Here is a 24,130-nt window from a genome sequence, read left to right as displayed (position 1 = left end):
TGACTTACCAGCAAAGATAGAGAGGTCCGCTGAAGCCTGATGCTACTATTTTCAAACGTTTTATTTATAAAGGGGCACAAACGTATGGTTAATACAAAACATTCAGATCATATACATCGTCAAAACAATCTAAAGCACAGGTGTAGTAATAATCAATCAAAAATGAGCTCTATCGTTGTCTAGGGGATACTGAGTCCAATGAAATATAAGAGTCACTCAAAGTCTGCAGGCTTCCCCGTTTCGGGAACCGCTGGCGTTTCACGTATTGGAGAGAGAGAAAAGGAACACTTGCCCGTCGTCCTTGCGAAGCAAATCCCTGCTGTTAGTTAAAGCGGTTTTTCCTTTTGGGTCCAGCCACAGACTCCCGATCCGGAATCTAACACACGTGGCTTCCTTCAGAATGGCTTCCCGTCCCGACGGGACGCACTTTCGTGTCTTCTTCGTGTGTCTCCTTGGTGCGTCTCAGGCCCTGCCTCGGCAGCCCACCTTTTATCTGGACTGGCAGGATTGTAGATGTCAATCAGGGTGGGGGTGAGGCAATCTTTCCCCCATCATCCATCTCACATTGCCCTTAGGGTTTGCACGTAGTCCAGTTCCTTATTCCACAAAGGTGTCTCCCAAGACAATGGCTATGTCCAAGGCTTTTGTCTTGCTGAGCGGCCAGCCCACATTCCAAACCGTAAGGCTCTCTCTCTTGCGATTCTCACAAAGGAGGGGGCTGAGGTCATGACAATATCAAGAACATGAGCTGAAGAGTCCTTGAAAGTGAGTCCATTGGTTGTGAGAACATTTCAATGCAGGGGCGAGTGAAGTTTTCCTCTTTGGTTCAAGAGCCTGATGGTGAGGATTGAACTGGAGTTTTGAAAAATCTGTATGGTTTTCCTGAAATATGAATCTTTGAATCTAACCGGAAACTGGAGTGAGATAGTATTTATTTGATCCTGTGAAACAGACATGGTTACTCATTTCCCTGAATGCACACAACTGATACTCCACTGGAGAAGTGGTGGGGGCGGGGGGGAAGAAACCTAATCTTATCTGCCCACATAACAGATGGTGCCTCAGGAAACAAAAGTGTTCCTCTTATTTTAAACTTCAAAAGTTGAAGCCACCCTCAGCACATCCTGAGCTGCATCATATGAAAAATGTTTCGAGATGTAACATCTGGAAACCTTGAAATGTTGCAGAATAATTCTGTTCAAGTAAGGTTTTCATTTTGTTTCTAAGATCACTTACTCTCTAAGTTACTGGCTTTCATAAAGGAATGTACAAGTCTAGGTTTTAGAAAGCTTATGTTTATAATTAAAAAAACATTGCTAATTTACAACTTAAATATTGAAAATGTGTAATAGTATCAACTGATGATTTTACAGTCATAATTATTTCTACTTTCTGCTGTCAATTGTCCTTCATTTTGCTATGTTACTTCACACATGGAGATATGCCACAGAATCTGGTATTAAAGGTCTTTGCACTGTAAACTAGTATGAATTGCTTGTAAATACAGTCAGTGGTCACTTTATAGATATCTGCTGTACCTAATAAAGTGGCCACTGTGTGCACGTACGTGGTCTTCTGCTGTTGTAGCACATTCATTCAAGGTTTGACGTGTTGTGCATTCAGAGATGTTCTTCTGCACACCACTGTTGTAATATGTTATTATTTGAATTACTGTTACCCTCCTGTCAGTTTGAACCAGTCTGGCCATTCACCTCTGACCTCTCTCATTAACAAGGCATTTTCACCCACGGGAACTGCCGTTCACTGCATCTTTTTTGTTTTTCGCACCATTCTCTGTCATCTCTAGAGATTGTTGTGCGTGAAAATACACGGAGAGCAGAGGTTTTTGAGATACTTAAACCATCCCATTTGGCACCAACAATCATTCCACAGTCAAAGTCACTCAGATCACATTTCTTCCCCATTCTGATGTTTGGTCTGAACAACAATTGAACATCTTGACCATGTTTGCATGCTGTTATACATTGAGTTGCTGCCACATGATTGGGCTAATTAGTGTTGTGTATTTAATATTTCAGTAATATATGAGTAATATTGTAAATATATTGTTTGATTAAGCATTTTTTTGTTTAAATTCATTACAGGTTACGTGTAAAAGTACGTGAATGGCCTATGTCATTATGCCACCACATCATAAGTCCACGCCTCACTAAAAGTAAAAATGAAGAGTATGTGTTTGTTCTGGTCTCCCTGTGTTTTTCTTCAATTAGTTTTACGTTTTGGAGTGACACATAACAATTTGCATTAATGAGCTGTACATAATAAAATGGTAACTGTGAGTAAATAACTAAGTAGACTGATCATAATCTAATGTACAGTACTGTACAAAGGACTTAAGAACACATATTTGCTAGGGTGCCTTAGACTTTTGCACAAGTACTGTATTTGTCAATGTGGAGCGAAGAGCGAAGGATTTTGGGAATGGTGAGGGTGGAGTGCCGTGGGAGGGGTGTGGGACAGGGGGCAGAGAAGGAGTGCCAGGGTCGGGGGGGGGGTGCAGATGCACCCAACCCTGAGACATCAGGCAAGGTCATCTGATTCCAAACAATTGGTTTATTGATCATTACAGAATGTCTCTCTGGTGCTTCCCATTCCCTCCCCTCTCCCTTTTCCTTTTCTGAACCATGATTCCCCTCTCCCTGTCCCCTTCCCACTCTCAGTCCACAATAGAGTCCCAGATCAGAATCAGGTTTATCATCACTGACACGTGTCATGAAATTTGTTTTTTGTGGCAGCAGCACAGTGCAATACATAAAGTTACTACCTTCTGGCCCCTAAAGTCGCACCGCCCAGCAATCCCCCAATTTAATCCTAGCCTGATCACAGGACAGTTTTCAATAACCAATTAACCTACCAGCCGGTATGTCTTTGGACTGTGGGAGGAACTGGAGCACTTGGAGGAAACCCACACAGTCACAGGGACAACATACAAACTCCTTACAGGAGTTGGATCTGGGTCACTGGCAATGTAAAGCATCGTGCTAACCCATGTACATGTGACAAATAAAGCTAATATTTAATATAATCTTCTTTGATCATTAAGCAACACAGTGGACAAGAATGGACTCCTTTTTGTTCTCATACCCACGGTAAAATAGTAAGGAGACACACAAAGAACAACTGTTTGGGTAAAGTACAGGAGCTTGCCTACTCACAGGTGAGCCAAATCACCTTGCAGTTCATTCTTAATGCAAAACAAATTATCAGAAAAAGTCAAATGAACTTTAACAGGAGTTCAAAATCAGAATACAATTGAAATAAGCCATTTAATTTTATTTAGTGCCATTTGTTAGAGTTGAACAGTTGAATTTATTCTGTATGGAATATTCAGCACTCCTTTCAAACCTGAAAGTTATGGAGCCGTGGATACAGTACTGTGTAAAAGTACATACACACACAGTAGCTAGGGTGCTTTAGACTTTTGCACAGTACTGTAATAATTTTACGTATTACACTGTACTGCTGCCACAAAATTTCATGACATATGTGAGTGCTGATAAACCTGATTCTGATCTGGGTCTCTATTGTGGACTGAGAGTGGGAAGGGGGCAGGGAGAGGGGAATCATGACTGGGAAAAGGGGAAGAGAGAGGGGAGCGGGCGAGAAGCACCAGAGAGACATTCTGTAATGATCAATAAACCAATTGTTTGGAATCAAATGACCTCGTCTGGTGTCTCAGGGCTGGGTGTGTCTACACCTGCACCACCCTCACCCTCCCCGGTACTCCTTCTCACCCATCTGTACCACACCCCTCCCGTGGCGCTCTGCCCTCACCACTCTCAACATCCTTTGCTCCCACCTGATTTGTAAATTCGCTCTCTGCTATACATTGACAAATAGAGTACTGTGCAAAGGTCTTAGGCACCCTAGACTTGTGCCCAAGACTTTTGCACAGTGCTGTACTTACAATGCAGAAACAGGCCCTTTGGCTGTTGATTCTCCACTGGCTGTCAGTCAATCATCACATTAGTCGGACAGTATGTTAATTCCATTTTTTAAAGTTCTCCTTGCATTCTCAACAACTCTCCTAAGATGCCACCTCTCACCTACACTTAGATTCAGATTTCAACTCTGATTTATAAATCTAGTGTACAGAGGAAGGCGTCGTTTGAGTTAACAAACAGCATGCCCAAGGATGTGCTTGGGGCAGCCACACACTCCCACAGCACCAGATCAGACCCATAACGTTCAGCAAGCCAGCACAAGCAGTGGCAGCAACAGTGGCAAAACACCTTTGCCATCCCATTCACCCATCCTTCCAGTCATACACCCAGACAGGTCTCCAACCCTCCAGGTCTCTGGTCCTTGGTCCTGGACTAGCAGACCTCCAGACTTGGGGTAATTTTGAATGGCCAATTAACCTGCCAACCAGCAAATGCATCTTTGGGATGTGGGAGGAAACTGGAGCAGCTGGAGTAAACCCACGCATTTACAAGGAGAATGTATAAACTCCATATAGAATGCACCCAGTGTGAATCTGAGGCAGCGGCTCTGAGAACTCTGTCATATTTCTGCTCAATGATCAAGTTATTACAGTGATACACTCTAAATCTATTGCTCACTCATCAAGGATCAACTTTATGCGCCATAGACATTTACATGTATTAGGAATTTGCTGCGGTGTGTTGGTCAGGGGGTGTCATGCAACAAAAAACAACAATAACTTTCAACAATTACTGCTTATTTCTCGCTAACTATTAGTGACAAAAGTCACTGCTTTTTGAACACAAATACACACAGCTGACATTTAAAAACTGTTCACTCTAAGCATGGGGTAATGCCTAACGGCTACACAAGTGCACAGGATTGATGGTAGGACCTGTCTGGCAACTGGCAACTGCCTCAGTTAAGTGGCATAGTACCCCACATAAACAAAGAGAAGCCCAGCAATTTTCTCAATGAATTTTTGTTCTTTAAGATAGCGCTGGTGCACATTGGCAACTCTCTGTGGGCTGCAGGAATTTGTACCAGTTTTCCTCTTAAGTATACTCCTTTTGAATTACTTATACTACAATCTGCAACATGTAAGTTTCCTCTTAATGGGCTACATAATTACATCGATGATCTTCAGATCTCACATTCGATGGTTAAATGTGGAACAGGTAAATGTAGATCCTTAAAGTGTGGCGCTTTTAAGTGTCAACGCCAAAGCCAAGGCCGAAAACGCAGCAGGAGAGATGGGATTCAAACCAGGCTGAAGCGTAGAGGGATGAGTCCTCCTCTGCCTACCATCTTGTTAGCGCTTGAAAATAAGATTGACGATCTCAGGGCAAAGCTGTTGTATCAGAGGCAGATCAGGCAGATCTCATTTGTTTGTTGCATTGAGATTTGGTTAACAACGAACACGCTGGACACAGCTGTCTGACCAGAAGGTTTTATGATTTTCGGAATCAAACCTCAAATTCTGTTAAGGAAAGAGGTGGCATCATATGCTTTTCAGTCAATTCTCGTTGGTGTACTTGCGTTGGGGTTATGTCGACTTCTTGTTCCCCTGACTTAAAACAACTTAACAATTAAATGTACACTATTCTATTTGCCTCAAAAGTTCTCATCCGAGATCCTAACCACAGCTTATGTACCACCAGCAGCCAATTATAAGCAAGCACTCGCAAAACTGAACTGCACGATGCTGTCTATAAATAAGAAATGGCATTTCAAATTATAGTCAGCGACTTCAACCAGGCCTGTTTGAAGAAAGCACTGCCCAATTATCACCAGCACGTGACCTGTTGCACCAGAGGTCCCAACACAGTAGACCATTGCTACACTACGATATGAAATGCCTGTCGTTCCTTCCCGAGACCACATTTTGGCAAGTCAGATTATTTGGCTGTACTGCTACCTGCATACAGATGGAGCCTAAAGAACAAGGCTGCAGAGATCAAGACAGCCAAGAGGTGGTCGCGGAAGGCAGAGGAACGGTTACAGGATTGCCTCGAGTCAGTGGACTGGGCTGTGTTCAAGAACTCATCTGGGGACCTGTATGACTACACCAGGATCATTACAGACCTTATTAAAACAGCAGTGGATGAGTGTGTCCCCACAAAATCATTTAGGGTCTCCCCTCCATCACGAGCCCTGGATGAACAATGAAATCTGGAATCTGCTGAGAGCCAGATCAGAGGCATTCAAGTCTGTAGATCAAGAATGCTACAAGAGGTGCAGGTATGATTGCTGGAAAGCCATCTCACAGGCGAAGTGGAGATTCCGGACTGGACTGAAATTCTCAAGGGATGATTGGCAACTGTGGCAGGGTTTAAATGCCATAACCTCCCACAAAGTTAAATCTTGCGACATGGGACATGGGACAATATGGGACAGCAATGCTTCGCTTCCAGATGAGCTCAATGCCTTCTATGCTCACTTTGACCACCAGAACAGAGAGGAACTATCATGCACCCCCTGTCTCCCGATGATCCTCTAGTCAATGCCTTCAAGAGAGTGAATCCAAGGAAAGCATCCAGTCTCGATGGGGTACCTAGCAGAGTACTGAAAACCTGTGCCGACCAACTGGCTGGTGTGTTCATGGATATCTTCAATCTCTCACTCTGGCGGTGTGTGGTATCCACTTGCGTCAAGCAGGCCTTGATTGTACCGGTGCCCAAGAAGAGTGGAAACCTGTCTAAATGACTGTCACCCGGTGGCACTTACATCGACAGCGATGAAGTGTTTTGAGAGGCTGATGTTGAAGCACGTTTGTTCCTGTCTGAATGGTGACTTGGATCTGCTCCAGTTTGCCTACTGAAGCAATGGTCTACAGTAGATGCTATCTCGTTGGCTCTTCACACAACCCTGGAACATCTGGACAGCAAAGATGCATACATCAGGATGCTCTTTATTGATTACAACTCAGCCTTTAACACCATCGTCCCCTCTAAACTGTAACTGTACTCTAATCAGTAAACTCTAAAACCTAAGCCTTAATACCCCTTTGTGCAATTGGATCTTGGATTTCCTCACTTGTAGACCCCAGTCAGCTCAGATTGGCAAAAACATCTTCTCCACAATCTCCATCGGTACAGGAGCATCGCAGGGAAGTGTACAGCCCCCCGCTCTACTCGCTTTACACCTATGATTGTGTGGCTAAGCACAGCTCCAATGCCATATACGTTTGCTGACAACACCACTGTTGTGGGCTGTATCAAAGAGGGTGATGAATCAGCATACAGGATTCAGCATACAACATACAGATTGAAAACTTGTCTGAGTGGTGTCATAACAACAACCTCTCACTCAATGTCAGTAAGACCAAGGAACCAAGGAGAGGGAAACCAGAGGTCCATGAGCCAGTAGTCGTCAGAAGATCAGAGGTGGAGAGGGTCAGTAACTTTAAATTCCTGGGTGTCACTATCTCAGAGGACCTGTCCCAAACCCATCATATAAATATTATTGCAAATTAATGCACTGTAATTTTTCATGCTAATATAATGGTTTCCATTACTGAGAATGGCCTTGGTTGGAGTTGTGGAACCAGATTGTATACCAGATCACGTCACCCCCGGACCGACCCCGGTGTTGCCAGCTGGTTCTGCCGGAGAAGTATCGGAGGATTGTGTTGAAGTCATTTCATGATGATTCTGGACATTTGGGGGTTGAGAAGACCTATGGATTGCTCAGAAACCGGTTTTACTGGCCCCGAATGAAGTCGGAGGTTGAAGAATACTGCAAGTCATGCATTCGATGCATATGGCGGAAGACACTGCCTACGCAGGCAGCTCCCTTGTCCCACTTGCAGAGTGCGGGGCCCCTGGACCTGGTGTGTATGGATTTCCTGTCAATAGATCCTGATGCCAGCAACACGGCAAATGTCAAACTGACACATGGCCTTCACCCCCGGGGCAGGAACACTCTCCCACTTCTCGCCCTTGTCCAGGCTCTCATGCGCCTGTTGGGACAAAACATCAGCATCAATGTTCCTGCTTCCCGTCCGGTACTTCAGGCTGAAATTATAGGTAGACAATGTGGCCAACCACCGAGGGCCTGTGGCATACAGTTTTGTTGAACAAAAGACCACAAAACCTTTGCTCAGAAAGAAAACCATCTACTGTCATTGGCCAGCGCACATTCCAAAGTCCCCTTATCTCTAGTCATAACCCAAACACTGCTGCTACAGAGAAGCCATTATATTAGCATGAAACATTACAGCGCGTTACACTGAGAAAGCACAACAGTGCCTCTATTTCCTCATGAGTCTGTGGAGGTTCGGCATGTCATCGAAAACCTTGAAACTTCTATAGATGTGTGGTGGGAAGTGTGCTGACTGGCTGCATTACAGCCTGGTATGGGAACACCAATGCTTCTGAGTGGAAAATTCTACAAAAGGAAGTGGATTCAGTCCAGTACATCATGGGTAAAACTCTTCCAACCATTGAGCATATGAAATGTTGCCGTAGAAAAGCAGCATCAATCATCAAAGATCCTCACCACCCAGGCCATGCTCTTTTCTCATTGTGCCTCAGGACTCGCACCACCAGGTTCAAGAACAGTTATTATCCCTCAGCCATCAGGCTCTTGAACAAAAGGAGATAGCTACACTCATTTAAGGACTCTGTTATGTTGTTATTTTATGCAAAGTATTTATGTCTGCATTTGCACAGTTTATTTGCAGTTAACCATTCCTGATGTTTATAGTTTACAATTACTGTTCTATAGATTTGCTAAGTAAGCCTGCAGAAAAAGAATCTCAGGGTTGTGTGTGGTGACATGTATGTTCTCTGATACTAAATTTTACTTTGAACTTCAAACTCTTTACGAGGTGTCCCAAATGAATGGCTGCCTGAATTAACTAGTGTCCCACTTAACTGGAAGCCACTTTATTATGACAGACAGTAATGGCTGATGTGAGGATGCTCTCTACGATGACAATGTAGAATTGCACGAGTATATTCTGGGGAAGATGGAGTTTTACCAGTCGCTTCAAGAAGTACATCCTCTGTTGAGTCTTTTTGTTAATGAAGGAGATATCGTTGTCATTGTGAAACTGTCCTAAAAGGTGCAGCTGTGACAACAAGCAGATCTGACATCGTCCTGTAACTAATCACCATTTTCTTGCATGCATGTAAAAGATAAACAGCACTAGAGCACTAAGAACATAAAAATAGCAAAGACTTTCAAAATTTAAAGGGTCACCTAAAATCACACAAACAATAGTTACAAAGGTGAAAGCTCCAACATTGTGGTGTTGGAACTACGATGGGAAGTAGTGAAGGATGAGATGACTTTTTATCAGTATCACTGACGTATGCCATGAAATTTGTTATTTTGTGGCAGCAGTACAGTGCGGTACATAAATATACTATCAATTGCAATATGAGTAATATATTAAAGAACTAAATTAAACAAGTAGCGCAAAGAGAGAGCAAAGATAGTGAGTAGTGTTCATGGTTCATTATCCATTCAAAAATCTTATGGCAGAGGGGAAGAAGCTGTTCCTGAATTGTTGAGTGTGTGTCCTCAGACTCCTGTACCTCCTCCCTGCAGGTAGTAATGAGATGAGGGCATGTCCATAAGACCATAAGACTTAGGGGCAGAATTAGGCCATTCAGCCCATTGAGTCTGCTCTGGCATTCCATCATGGCTGATCCCGGATCCCACTCAACCCCATACACCTGCCCTCTCACCATATCCTTTGATGCCCTGACCAATCAGGAAACAATCAACTTCCACCTTACATATACCCACGGACTTGGCCTCCGCTGCAGTCTGTAGCAGAAAATCCCACAGATTCACTACTCGCTGGCAAAAAAAAATTCTCCTTACCTCTGTTCTAAAAGAATTCAATTCAATTCAATTCAGTTTTGAGGCTGCACCCTCCAGTTCTGGATACCTCCACCATAGAAAATATCCTTTCCACATTCACCCTACCTAGTCCTTTCAACATTCAGTAAGTTTCAACAAGCTTCTCCCCGCATTCTTGTAAATTCCAATGAGTACAGGCCCAAAGCTGCCAAATGTCCCTGATACGTTAACCCCTTCATTCCCAGAATCATCCTCGTGAACCTCCTTTGGACTCTCCCTGATGACAACGTATCTTGTCTGAGATATGGGGCCCAAAACTGTTGACAGTACTCCCAAGTGCAGCCTGCATAGTGCCTTATAAAGGCTCAGCATTATCTCCTTGCTTTTATATTCTATTCCCCTTGAAATAAATGCCAACATTACATTTGCCTTCTTTACCACAGACTCAATCTGTAAATTAACTTTCTGAGTCTTGCACGAGGACTCCTAAGTCCCTCTGTACCTCTGATGTTCGAAACTTCTCCCCATTTAGATAATATTACGCACTATTGTCCCTTTACCAAAATGCATTGTCATACGTTTCCCAACACTGTATTCCATCTGCCACTATTTTGCCCATTCTTTCAATTTGTCTCAGTCCTGCTGCAATCACATTGCTTCCTCAGCACTACCTACTCCTCCACCTATCTTTGTATCATCCGCAAACTTTGCCACAAAGCCATCAATTCCATTATCCAAATCATTGACAAAAAACATGAAAAGTAGCGGTCCCAATACTGACCCCAGAGGAACACCACTAGTCACTGGCAGCCCCTTTTACTCCCACTCGCTACCTTCTGCCTGTCAGCCATTCCTCTGTCCATGCCAGCATCTTTCCTGTAATGCTATAGGATTTTATCTTGTTAAGTAGCCTGGCACCTTATCAAATGCCTTCTGAAAATCCAAGTCAGTGACATACACTGCCTCTCCTTTGTCCACCCTGCTTGTTACTTCCTCAAAGAACTCCAACAAATTTGTCAGGCAAGATTTTCCTTTACAAAAACCATGCTGACTTTGACTTATTTATCATTAGTCTCCAAGTACCCCAAAACCTTATCCTTAATAATAGACTCCAACACTTTCCCACCACTGAGGTTAGGCTAACTGGCCTATAATGGTGGCAGGTGGTCCTTAATGATAGTGCTGCTATTTTGGGGCATCACCTATTGGTTTCATATAACAATAACAAATATTTTATTAATTTTACATCGTGATGGGAAAGCAGCATCCATCATCAGATCCCTCACCACCCACATCATGCTCTCTTCCCGCTACTACCATCAGGGAAAAGATACACGATCCTCAGGACCCACACCACCAGGTTCAAGAGCCTGATGGTTGAGTTATTACCCCTCAACCATCAGGCTCTTGAACAAAAGGAGATAACTTCATTCAGCTTCACTTGCCCCATCATTCAAATGTTCCCACAGCCTATGGACTCACTTTCAAGGACTCTTCATCTCATGTTCTCCATATTTATTGCTTATTCTTTCTTTCTTTTTGTACTTGCACAGCTTGTTGTCTTCTGCACTCTTGTTGATCACTCTAGTTACGTGATTTTTCATTGATTCTATTATGATTATTATTCTATTATCAATTTACTGAGTATGCCTGCAAGAAAATAAATCTTAGCATTGTATGTGGTGATTATATATGTACCGTGATGATAAATTATCTTTGAACTTTGACAGATTGTTGGGCCACTGACTACCTTATTTCTCATTTGTTCAGCAGTTACCGGTAATTCTCCAGCCCCCTCTGTTCAATGTAGCACTAGAAAAAACTTATAAAACAAGTGTTATAGGTACAAGTAGCAGCGAGTATGGACAGTTAATTCCTTGGGTATATAAATGATCTTTACTCTTGTTCGTATTAGGATTTGAAAGCCATAATTGAATTGAATTGACATTATTACCTACATTTTTCACAAACACAAAGAGTAAAAATCTTTACATTACGTCTTCGTCTAAATGTGCAATGTGCAATTTATAGTAATTTGTAATAAATAGTATGTACAACAGGACAGTCAATATAACATAGAAATACATATGAGCGTGAATTAATCAGTCTGATGGCCTGGTGGAAGAAGCTGTCCCGGAGCCTGTTGGTCCTGGCTTTTATGCTGTGGTACTGTTTCCCGGATGGTAGCAGCTGGAACAGTTTGTGGTTGGGGTGACTTGGGTCCCCAGTGATCCTTTGGGTCCTTTTTACACACCTGTCTCTGTAAATGTCCTGAATAGTGGGATGTTCCCATCTACAGATGTGCTGGGCTGTCCACACCACGCTCTGTAGAGTTCTGCGATTGAGGGAAGTACAGTTCCCATGCCAGGCAGTGATGCAGCCCGTCAGGATGCTCTTAATTGTGCCCCTATAGAAAGTCCTTAGGATTTGGGGATCCATACCAAACTTTTTCAACCGTCTGAGGTGGAAGAGGTGCTGTTGTGCTTTTTTTGCCACACAGACGGTATGTACAGACCACGTAAAATCCTCAGTGAAGCGTATACCGAGGAATTTAAAGCTGTTCACCCTCTCAACTCCAGATCCATTGATGTCAATAGGGGTGAGCCTGTCTCCATTTCTCCTGTAGTACACAACCAGCTCCATTGTTTTTACAACATTGAGGCAACATAAACACTAGAGATTCTGCAGGTGCTGGAAATCCAGAGTAACACACACAAAACGCTGAAGGAACTCAGCAGTATCTATGAAGAGGAATAAACGATCAACATTTCAGGCTAAGACGCTTCACCAGGACTCTGATGTTTTTGGTTTTTATTTTGATGATTTTCATCTATAGCCGGGGAATGCGAAGGGAGTCATAGTGTCACTCAGTGTGGAAACAAACTGTAATGTAGAGGCGGCATTATAGCCTAGGGATTAGAGGAACACTATTAGTGTACCATCTGTAAAATAGGGGTTCAATTTTCCACACTGTTACGAGTTTGTACATTCTCTCTATGACTGTGTGGGTTTCTTCTGGGTGCTCTGGTTTTCTACCACAGTCCAAAGCTTTACAGTTAGGGTTAGGGTTAGCAAGGTGTGGGCATGCTATGTTCCGGCCAGAAGATTCTGCCTGCTGCCTCCTTCTTTTCCAGCCCTGATGAAGGGTCTTGGCCCAAAACATAGGCTCTTTATTCCTCTCCATAGATGCTGCCTGACCTGCTGAGTTTCTCCAGCATTTTGTGTGTTTCTCCAGTATTTCTCCAGCATTGAAAGTCCTTATTGTGAAAATTGCCATCTAAATACGCTTAGATGGGTGTGAGTTTTCTGTGGGTAAGTGTGTTTGAGTCAAGGGGTGGGAAAGCGAAATTCCAAGAGGTGGGGAAAGCAAACTTGTCAGGAATTTGTTGACTTCTTTATTTAATTGCAGTATGTGAAAGTAGATTGTTGGTTTCAGCGTATCCCTTAATTATAGTAGTATTAGTGTGAATATTGCTAAGCATTTGAATCATAGGCTTCTTGAAACTTGCAGCTGAAGGCTAGGCAAAAAAAAAGCTAAGTATTTTATACTGAATACTCAAATATTTTCTTACCTGTCTTCAGGAAAGAGTTTGTTAACTTGATTTGTGCTAAGACATTTATTAATTGAGTTGTGCAGATTTCTAAGGCTGGTCTCGAGTTTAGAACTCTTATCTAAAGTATCAGAATAGGCACTATTTACGTTGTGTTGTGTTGGTCTTATGTTTATAATTAATGTGATCACAAGCAGTGTTATCAATTATCCACATCCCATGAAGAGAAGGTGCTAAAGGAAGGGTCATAAACAGAATCAGAATGGTGAAATGTGTTATTTTGTTGAAGTAGTACAGTTTAGTACATTAAAAAAGCAACTACAGTACTGTGCAAAGTCTTAGGCATATATATATAGCTAGGGTGCCTACGACTTTTGCATAGTACCGTATTTGACAATGTGGAGTGGACAATGAGTTTGTAAATCTGGCGAGAGTAAAGAATGTTGGGAATGGCCAGGCTGGAGTGCCGCAGGAGGGCTGTGGGACAGGTGGGTGAGAAGGAGTGTCGGGTGGGGTGTGGGGGAAGGTGGTGGTGAGGGTGCATGCATACGCAACCTTGAGACACCAGGCAAGGTAATTTGATTCCGAACAATTGGTTTATTGATCATTACAGAATGTCTTTGTGGTGCTTCCTGCTCCCTCCCCTCTCCCTTCCCCTCTTCTGAACCATGATTCCCCTCTCCCTGCCCCCTTCCCACTCTCAGTCCACAACAGAGACCCACATCAGAATCAGGTTTATCATCACTCACATATGTCATGAAATTTGTTTTTTTTTGTGGCAGCAGTACAGTGCATTACATGAAATCACTACAGTACTGTGCAAAGGTCTTAGGCACTCTGGCTATATACGTGTATATGTGCCTAATATTTTTACATAGTACTGTATATAACAGGAACAGTTATTACTCCTCAGCCATCAGGTTCCTGAACCAACATGGATAACTTCAGTCGTCTCAACACTGAACTGATTCCACAACCTATGGACTCACTTTCAAGGATTTTGTCCTCAATATTATTACTAATTTATTATTATTTTTATTTTTTTCTCAGCTCAAGCTTGTAAAACCTGAGGTACAGGCATAGCCAAGCACACTCATTTCTCAATTGCTAGGTACTTTACGACTAGTGCGTAGTATTGTGGCTCTCTGGAGATTTTCATGACTACTGCTGTGTAGGCTTAATTGTATATTTTGTATAGTTCGTAGGACTTTGACTCTAAAACTGCTTCAGGCTTGTATTTATAGTAAGGTATTGTGTCTTTTATAAGTTTTTATCTTAAAGCAAAATTTGGTGACTGATGCTTCCTACTTGATTGTGCCTGTGTAAGTAATCAGATTGAGTTAAACTGCTTCAAATATTAGAAGAGAAGAAAGAAAGAATAAAAAGTAAGTTATCACAAACAGTCTAACAGGAGGGGGTCATCACTTCCTTCGTTATAGGTTGACTCATTATAGAGCCTAATGGCCGAGGGTAAGAATGACCTCATATAATGCTCTTTGGAGCAGCACAGTTGTCTTAGTTCTATTACTAAAAGTGCTCCTCTGTTCAGCCAAGGTGGCGTGCAGAGGGAGAGGAACATTGTCCACAATGCCAGGATTTTCCCTCTGTTTCTGGGAAGAGGTGTCCATCTCTGAGCCAGGCATTCAATGCTTTGTTGACGTCTCGTCTCCTCAGATCATGGGGATGTCTTCCATGGAGGGCCATGCTCTTCCACTGGTTAACTTTTTCTTCTGTGGTGATAATATCTTCATTTTTCTGAGTTGTGCTTTCATATAAGTTTAACAGTGTGTACTTCTTATCAGAATTGCATATGTTTGCATGAAGTGCTGAATCCTGTTTTCGTTGATGGAAATATATCCTTAGAAATTTTATCTGATTGGTGTATAAATTTTTTATGTCTGTTATTCCCCTTCCTTCTTTTGTACTAAGTAGTGTTAATCTAAGTGTGCTTGAGTGTACATTGTGTTTTCCAACATTTGTATTTTCATTTTTTTTGTCTGTAAATTTTCCAGATAGGTTTCTGAAATTCTGACCCATGGTTTATATGGGTATAACAAAAATGTTTATTGCCTTTGTTATATTTTTACTATTGGGCTCTGTTTGGCAGATTCTCTTAAGCCTTGAAGTAAATCCTTTCAAAAGTTTTCCCTTTATCACACTATGATTGATTTTCTTTGCTTGTTGATAATCCAGACACTGATATGTTCCATATTCACCCATCAGTTGTATTGTATCCTGCTGCTCTGGTGTGTATTCTATTAGCTCCATTCCACCTTCCTTTATGTTTAATGTTCTGCATTTATCCAGTCCAAAGTTTATGTTTATATCTTTACAAAATAGCTCTACTATTTTAATTAATTGCTTTAGCTTTACTGATGATGAGCGTATGATTTCAAATTGTCAACGTAGAGAAGGTGTGTTAAAGTATTTGGTTGTTTCTGATTTAATATCATCCGATTCATTAAATTAGAGAGTGGTTTTAAAGTTAGACAAAACCATAGTGGGCTTAGAGAGTTGCTCTGGAAAATGGCTCAGGGGAAAAACTTATTTATTTTGTATTTGCAGTTTGTCTTCTTTTACACATTCATTGTTTGTCCTTGTGTGGCTTTACATAGATTCTATTGTACTTCTTTGTATCTGCTGTGAATGCCCACAAGCAAATGATTCTCAGGGTTGTAGATGGTGACATATACGTACTTTGATAATAAATTTACTTTGATCATTTAGGCCAAATAGAGGTATGTTTCAGATGATAAATGGTTAACCCAGAAAACACGACAGAGCTGCAAGTGAGTCTGATTGTCTTTTAACCAATTAGCTCATCTCGGCTTTGAAAGGGAACTTTGTGCAGCGACGTGACATCATATGTTTATTTAAAAAGAAAGCAGTGGAGCTCACAGAAGATTAAAAAAGTAGTTGAGCATATCTCACTGTGTAGTTTACTCACTTTGCACAGTCGTGTGATGGAATTTACAGCAGTGTAAAACTTCCAATCGTCTGCTGCAGATGTCAGCTGGTGACTTGGGTCGAAGGTCAGTGGCTGGGACTCACAACCCAGGACAGCTGCCGGTCCACAGCATGCTGTGGATAAGGAGGTGTCTGCTCTTTCAGTTTGTCTTCGAGCGTCTGACATTCCAGTTGAAGATTTTGTGCCTGGCTGCCTGTAGCTATGCCCCTCGGCGTAACTTTTAACCATCTTTGGAATACGTTTGGGTTCATTGTTCAAAGTGAATGAGAGAAATGAGGAAGGGTAAAGATGTTGATTCAGATACGGGACGAACGTTCACTCTGATATATGAACTGTAATGTGTTGTCAATGGATGCAAGAAAGCAACACGCTTCTTGGACTAATGACAGCTAGATCTGAAACAATTAACTTGAAGTGGATTAGAAGCTATTCTTCAAGTCAGGCTGAAGTAAGCGGAGAAACGGGCGCAGGAGTGATCAGCGAAAGCATGTCCAGTGCTGGGAAAACAGCCCGCAGCCCAGGCTTCGTCTACAGACACTGGAACTGGGAAAGGCCGGTGGGGATTGACTGTAGTTCTCCTGAGCCCCGTTGTATTTGGCTGGCTGCCCTGAGAAATGTGACCTTGGAGCTAAACCCCCGGAAGGAGAGGGACAATGATATCTCAGCTGTCAAAAGAAACCACAGTTTTCCTGTTTGGGACGAGGAGGAAGAGTTGCTGGTAAAGTGTTTGATTCAAAAAGCTGTGAACTCTTTACTTGTTATGTGTATTGTGTAGGAGAAAAAGTGGATGCAGCCGGATTTAATTTCCTGGATTCTGCATTGCCTCAGGAAACCTTTAATGGATGATAAATGCACACAAATTCTTGTCAGTACAAACAGGTTGTAATAACAATACTTCGTGAAACTTCCTTAAACTTTAGTTTTGCAGCTGCTCTCCAGTGTTATTGACATCCCATTTCAGGACGAGTTAACATGCCATTAGTGCCTTTTGTACATTGGTAACAAAACTGATGACCAGGTTTGCGGGCGATACAAAGAGGTAGAGGGGCAGGCAGTGTTGAGGAGGCAGAATGGACTTGGACAGAATGGGAGAATGGGCAAAGAAGTGGCAGATGGAATACAGTGTAGGGAAGTGTATAATCATGCACTTTAGTTGAAGGAAAACAGGCTATTTTCTAAATGGAGAGCAAATTCAGAAATCAGAGGTGAAAACGGACTTGGGTGTCCTAGTGCAGGATTCCCTAAGGTTTAACTTGCAGGTTGAGTGGATAGTAAGGAAGGCAAATGCTATGTTAGCATTCGTTTCGAGAAGACTGGAATATAAAAACAAGGACGTAAGGCTGAGGTTTATAATGCATTGGTCAGACCACAATTGGAATATGGTGAGCAGTTTTGAGCCCCTTATCTAAGAAAAGATGTGCTTTTCCTATTAAAACTAGCATGTAAAACAGACTTGTTAGTATATTATTGAAATTATGGTTATTATTAAAAACTATACCTACACTCAGTACCTCCTTTACTTAGTAAAGTGGCCACTGAGTGTATATTCATGGTGTTCTGCTGCTGTAGTCCATTCAATTCAAGGTTCAACATTTTGTGCTTTTAGAGATGCTCTTTTGCACATCACTGTTGTAATGCGAGGTTCTTTGAGTTACTGTCACCTTCCTGTAAGCTTGGACCAGTCTGACCATTCTCCTCCGACCTCTCTCATTAACAAAGCATTTTCAACTACAGAGCTGCTGCTCAGTGCATGTTTTGTTTGGTTGTTGCACCATTCTCTGTCATCTCTACAGACTATTTTGCATGATAATCCTAGGAGATCAAGAGTTTCTGAGAAACTCAAACCACCCCATCTGGCACCAACAATTATTCCCATGATGTTTGTCTGAACAACTGAACTTCTTGACCATGTCTGCATGCTTTTATACATTGAGTTGCTGCCAGATGATTGGCTGATTAGATATTTGTATTAATGACCAGGTGTACAGATGTACCTAATAAAATAGCCAGTGAGTGTATATATTCTCAGTACTCCAAACGAGCATATGCAGTTCTGCTATGAAGTACACACTACTAAACTTAAATGAAAGCACAACTCAAAAAAAAGAAATTTTCACTACAGGAGAAAAAGTTTACCAATGGAAGAGCATGGAAGACGTCCCCATGATCTGAGCAGACTGGATGTCAATAAGGAAGTATTGAACAGTTGGCCCAGAGTTGGAAAACTCTTCCCAGAAACAGAAGGGTACAGGACCAGGTTGTTAACACAATAAATGATCAAAATACATCATAAAAGACCAACGTTTCAAGACAATAAATGCTGAAATTTGCCAGGACAGATCAGAAACAATCCAACACATTACAGGATCCTGCAGCAGTTTAACTCAATCTGATTACGTATACAGGCACAATCAAGTGGCAAACTTCATTCATCAAAATCCTGCTTTAAGATACAAACTCAAAAGAAACCATACCTTACCATGAATGCAAGCCTGATCCAGTTGTAGAGTCAGAGTCCTACAAATTATATTACAACTGATAGGAAAATCCATAATAACCATCTGGATATAATATTATAGGATAAACAAGCAAAATCAACTTACTTAATAGGTGAAACCATTCCAAACACACATAACATACAGAAATCAATAAGTGAAAAACAACAGAAATATGCCGAATTAAAAGAGGAAATTGAAAGACTATGGAACATGAACAGGGTATATATTGTCCCAATAGTATTGTCTACAACTGGCACCATCCCAAAGTAACTACACAATAGCATTAAACAATTAGAGCTACTCAACAATATTCATGTAAATCTTCAGAAAGCCACAATACTAAACCCCACCAGAATAGTCCAAAAGTTCTGAGCAATTGAGAAATGAGTGTGCTTGACTATGCCTGTACCTCAGGTTTTACCAGCTTGAGCTGAGAAAAAATAAAAATACAATAATAATAATAATAATGAATAAATCATAAATGAACAAATAAATAGTAAATAAATAATACTGAGACCATGAGTTATAGAGTCTGAAAGTGAGACTGTAGGTTGTGGAATCCGTTCAGGGTTGAAGTGAATGTTGTTATCTGGACTGGTTCAGGACTCTGATGGTCGAAGGTTCCTGAATCTGGTGGCATGGGACCTAAGGCTGCTGTACCTCCTTCAACCTTATCAAGTAGCACACTTCTCTCCACCAACAACCTCAATGCTATTTTTAATGTAATATGTAAAGTATTTGAGCACAATTTACTGATGCCAGTATCTGGTTCCAGATTTTCTGAACTGAATTTGGTTTTCTCAAACTGTGTGGTGGAATTTGCACTCATTTTCTCAATAGGCCAAGCCTCTAATGACAGCCTCTGTAACTAGATCTTACAAAATGGTATGACAGAATTGTTTCATATGGCATCAGGAATAGCAGTCTGCAATCTGTTTAGTAACCATATTTTCCTTTCTAATTTGTTTATTTTTCATGTTCTTGCCCTCTTCATATTAATGAATTAAAGTCTGACAGTAGCTATGGATTTTGTTTTAAAAAAGTCTTTATTTCGTTAATTTGTCCATAGATCAGGAAGCAGATGGTGCGTGTAATCTGGAATCTGCCTTTTAGTTACATTTCTTTACTTTCCTGAAATATATCCTAGAGCTATCAATTACCACTAATTGTGCTAACATGCTTAATTGCATTTACATTGGATTTTCACTACAATGGCTCTTCTCCAAAGATGGAAATCCTTAATGGAAAACCAGATCCATACAGGCTTAAATGAATTTATTTTCATTATCATTTACTGGAAAAAAGATGTTGGACAAAGTCATTTCCTTTAACTACTTACAGTATGGGCTTGAGATAGAGGATAATTCTGAGTTGTGTTTCAAGAGCTCAATCTAGCTTGCCCATTCTTGCTACTCTTGAACGTGAGGAAAGGTTGAGTGAAATAAGGCTATTCTTTTCTTTTCAGAAGTGGTTTGGCTTTATCAATACTCTTCAGAGAATGTCTACTTGGCATTAGTGGTCACATAACCAGGACTGGTGATCTGCACCAGCTGCTCATACAACCATCCACCACCTGCTCCCATGGCTTCATGTGATCCTGATCTCCTGATCTAATCGGGGGGGGGGGGGGGGGGGCGAGCAGGTGCTACACCTTGCCCAAGGATGACCTACAGGCTAGCGGACAGAAGGAGTGCCTTTCACCTCCTTTGGTAGAGATGTATCTCACCCTGTCACTCAATGTATACCTCTTATAAATCTCCCCTTATTGTCTTATGCTCTGCGGCTTTAAATTCTGGCTTAAATTCTTGATTTCTTTACAGATGAGGATTGCAATCAATTTGTGTTCAAAACAGCAATCTTAGGATGGTATTTAGTCTAAAGCGTAGGTTCTTGTACTATTTGTTCTGAGATTAGATCACAAGAATGACCTTGCTGCATAGTGGTGGAATGCAAACATGCACTGTGTGGAATCTTGGTTGGTTTATGTATTAGCTTCAGAAGAACAGTAATAGTAATAGTTCTTTCAGCACTTTGAGTTTACCAGTCACTTGGATTATGCATGATCTGTATCTTCTGTCTGTCTGTGCATCATAAGTATTGGTGCCTCTGTCTAACAATGACAATGTGCCACCTATGGAGGACAGTGTTTGAGTTTTCCATTACCCTTCATGTAGGAGGTAAAAATCACAGGCTGGTATGGAAGCATCAATGCCTATTGAATGGAAAGTCTTCTAAAAAGAAGTGGTATAGCCCAGTCCATCATGGAGTAAAGCCCTCCCCATCATTAAGCACACTACATGAAATGCTATTGCAGGAAAGCAGCAATCATCATCAGGGAGCCCCACCACCCAGGATGTGCTCTTTTCTCTCTGCTGCCATCAGGAAGAAGGCACATGACTCACACCACCAGTTTCGGGAACAGTTATTACCCCTCAGCCATCAGGTTCTTGTACTAGAGGGAAAACTTCACTTAACTTCACTTGCCCCATCATTGAAATGTTCCCACAACCAATAGGCTTGCTTTCAAGGACCCTTTGTCTCATGTTCATGATATTTATTGCTTATTTATTTATTATTGTTATTATTTCACAAATTGTTGTCTTCTGCTCTCTGGATGAGCACCCTGGTTGGGCAATCTTTCATTGATTCTGTTACTGTTATTATTCTATAGATTTATTGAGAATGCCCACAAGAAAGTGAATCTCAGGGTTGTATATGGTGACGTATATGTACTTTGATAATAAAATTTACTTAGAACTTTACTTTGAACTTTGAATTTTAAAAATCCTTCCTGATTTCTCTGCAAAATGGTTTTGTTTTCATTTCAAGATTGTGCTTTCCTGTTCTTTATTATCATTCGCTCTCCTTCCATAATCAGAGAAAAAAACCTCTCTGTATTGATTCCTCTCATATGTAGTCGGATAATCTCTCTGAATTAAAATGTAAGAAAACGTTAAACCTCTAAAATATGACTCTTTGAAGAAAAAAAATTATAGGCCAGTTAGCCTGACTACAGTGGTTTGAAAGGTGTTGCAGTTTATTATTAAGGATGAATTTTCGGGGTACTTGGAGGCACATGGTTAAATAGGCCAAAGTCAGCATGGTTTCTTCAAGGGGAAATCTTGACTGACAAATCTATTGGAATTCGTTGAGGACATAGCATGCAGGATAGATAAAGGGAAGTTGGTGAATGTTGCTTATTTGGACTTTCGGAAGGCCTTTGACAAGGTGCTGAGCATGAGGGTGCTTAACAAGATAAGAGCCCTTGGTATTACAGGAAAGATACTAGCTTGGATAGAAGATCGGCTGATTGGCAGGAGGCAAAGAATGGGAATAAAGGGGGCCTTTTCTGGTTGGCAGCCAGTGACTAGTTGTATGTCGCAGGGGTCAGTGTTGGAACCGCTTCTTTTCATGTTATATTTCAATGATTTTGATGTAGGAATTGATGGCTTTGTGGCTAAGATTGTGGATTATGAAGATAGGTGGAGTGGCGATTTGTGTTGAGGAAGCAGAATTTAGACAGATTAGGATGATGGGCAGAAGGAATATAACGTAGGGAATTGCACGGCCATGCACTTTGGTGGAAGGAATAAAAGTAATGGCTAATTTCTAAAAAGGGAGAAACTGCAAAAATTAGAGGTGCAAAGGGACTTGGGTATCCTAATGCAGGATTCCCTAAAGATTAACTTGCAGGTTGAATCGGTGGTAAGGAAGGCAAATACAATGTTAACATTCATTCGAGAGGACTAGAATACAAAAGTAAAGGTGTAATGCTGAGGCTGTATAAGGGATTGATCAAACTGCATTTGGAGTATTGTGAGCAGTTTGGGCCCCTTGTCTAAGAAAAGATGTGCTAGCATTGGAGAAGTTCCAGAAGAGGTTCACAAGAATGAAAGGGTTAACATATGAGGAATGTTTGATGGCTCTGGGCCTGTATTTGCTGGAGTTCAGAAGGAAGAATCTCATTGAAATCTATCAAATGTTGAAAAAGCTAGATAGGGTGAATGTGGAGAGAATGTTTTCTATCATTGAGGGATGTCTTGGACCAGAGGGCACAGCCTCAGAATCGAGGGATGTCCATTTAGAACAGAGATGAGGAAATACTTCTTTTTCCCAGAGGGTGGGAAAACTGTGGAATTCCTAGCCACGGATGGCTGTGCAGGCCAAGTCAATGGGTATATTTAATGTGGAGGTTGGTAGTTGTTCTTGGTTAATAAGAGTGTCAGAGGTTATTGGGAGAAGGGAGGGGAATGGGATAAAGAGGGTTAATAAATCAGCCATGATGGAATGATGGAGCAGACTCGATGAGCCGAATGGCCTAATTCAGTACCTATGTCTTATGGTATAGTGTTATAAATGTCTGCAGAATACAAACTGGATGTAATATTTAAGTCTGAGCAAGTCTTAATTGACAATATTTGATTTTGATGAAATTAATGTATATTTCAGTGTTCTGCAGTAAATAACTAAATTAATTTAGAGCAGCTCTTTGACAAATGTACCTCACAGGATTGTGTAAACACTAAGTACATGAACCAAACGACGGGAAAAGTAAACAATTCACTCAGTGGCCTCTTTTTTGGGGACCTCCTGTATCTAATACAGTAGCCACTGAGTGTATGTTCGTGGCCTTCCGCTGCTGTAGCCCATCCACTTCTAATATGTTGTGGATTAGAGACACTCTTCTGCACACTACTGTTGTAATGCGTGGTTATTTGAATGACTGTCGTCTTCCTGTCAGCTTGAACCAGTCTGGCCATTCTCCTCTGACCTCTCTCATTAACAAGACACTTTTGCCCACAGAACTGCCACTCACTGGATTTTTTTTTGTTTCTCTCACCATCCTCTGTAAATTCTAGAGACTGTTGTGTATGAAAATCCTAGGAGATCAGGAGTTTCTGAGTTACTGAAGCACCCCATCTGTCACCAACAATCATTCCATGGCCATAGTCACTTAAGACAGATTTTTCTTCTCCATTCTGATGTTTGGTCTGAACAACAACTGAACCGCTTGACCAGGGTTGCTGCCATGTGATTGGCTGATTAGATACTTGCATTAACAAGCAGGTGTACTAGTGTACCTAATAAAGTGGCCACTGAGTGTGTATTTTGTGGTTCTGCAGTAAATATTTAAATCAGTTTTATGAAGGAGTAAGTCTTTGGCAAATGTACCTCACAAAACTGTGTCGGCACTAAGCACATGAATAATCGATTTTGAAAAAGGAGAAAAATATACTTGTTCTACAGGACTAACTGACGTTGTTAAAGGGTTGTTGACAAATTAACTTGTAAGTTCATGTGGTATCATATTTAATATCTGCTGCTTTGTACTATTTGGTGCTGGCACTCAACTT

At 41.4% G+C, this 24,130-nt stretch overlaps 1 protein-coding gene across 1 annotated transcript in view; it reads left to right on the top strand.

Annotated features, from left to right (window-relative positions):
• Window positions 1–16,353: 16,353 nt before the first annotated feature.
• Window positions 16,354–24,130, top strand: part of LOC140741506 (rho GTPase-activating protein 23-like) — a 252,070-nt gene continuing 244,293 nt past the window's right edge. Inside the window, 1 exon segment of the mRNA XM_073071782.1 lies at window positions 16,354–16,996. Within this exon segment, the coding sequence (XP_072927883.1) occupies window positions 16,616–16,996 (381 nt within the window). The 5' untranslated portion in view covers window positions 16,354–16,615.

The sequence above is a fragment of the Hemitrygon akajei genome, chromosome 18 (genome assembly GCF_048418815.1).
Source record: "Hemitrygon akajei chromosome 18, sHemAka1.3, whole genome shotgun sequence".
In the NCBI taxonomy this organism is placed as follows: Eukaryota; Metazoa; Chordata; class Chondrichthyes; order Myliobatiformes; family Dasyatidae; genus Hemitrygon; species Hemitrygon akajei.
This window is presented reverse-complemented; position numbering and strand designations above follow the sequence as displayed.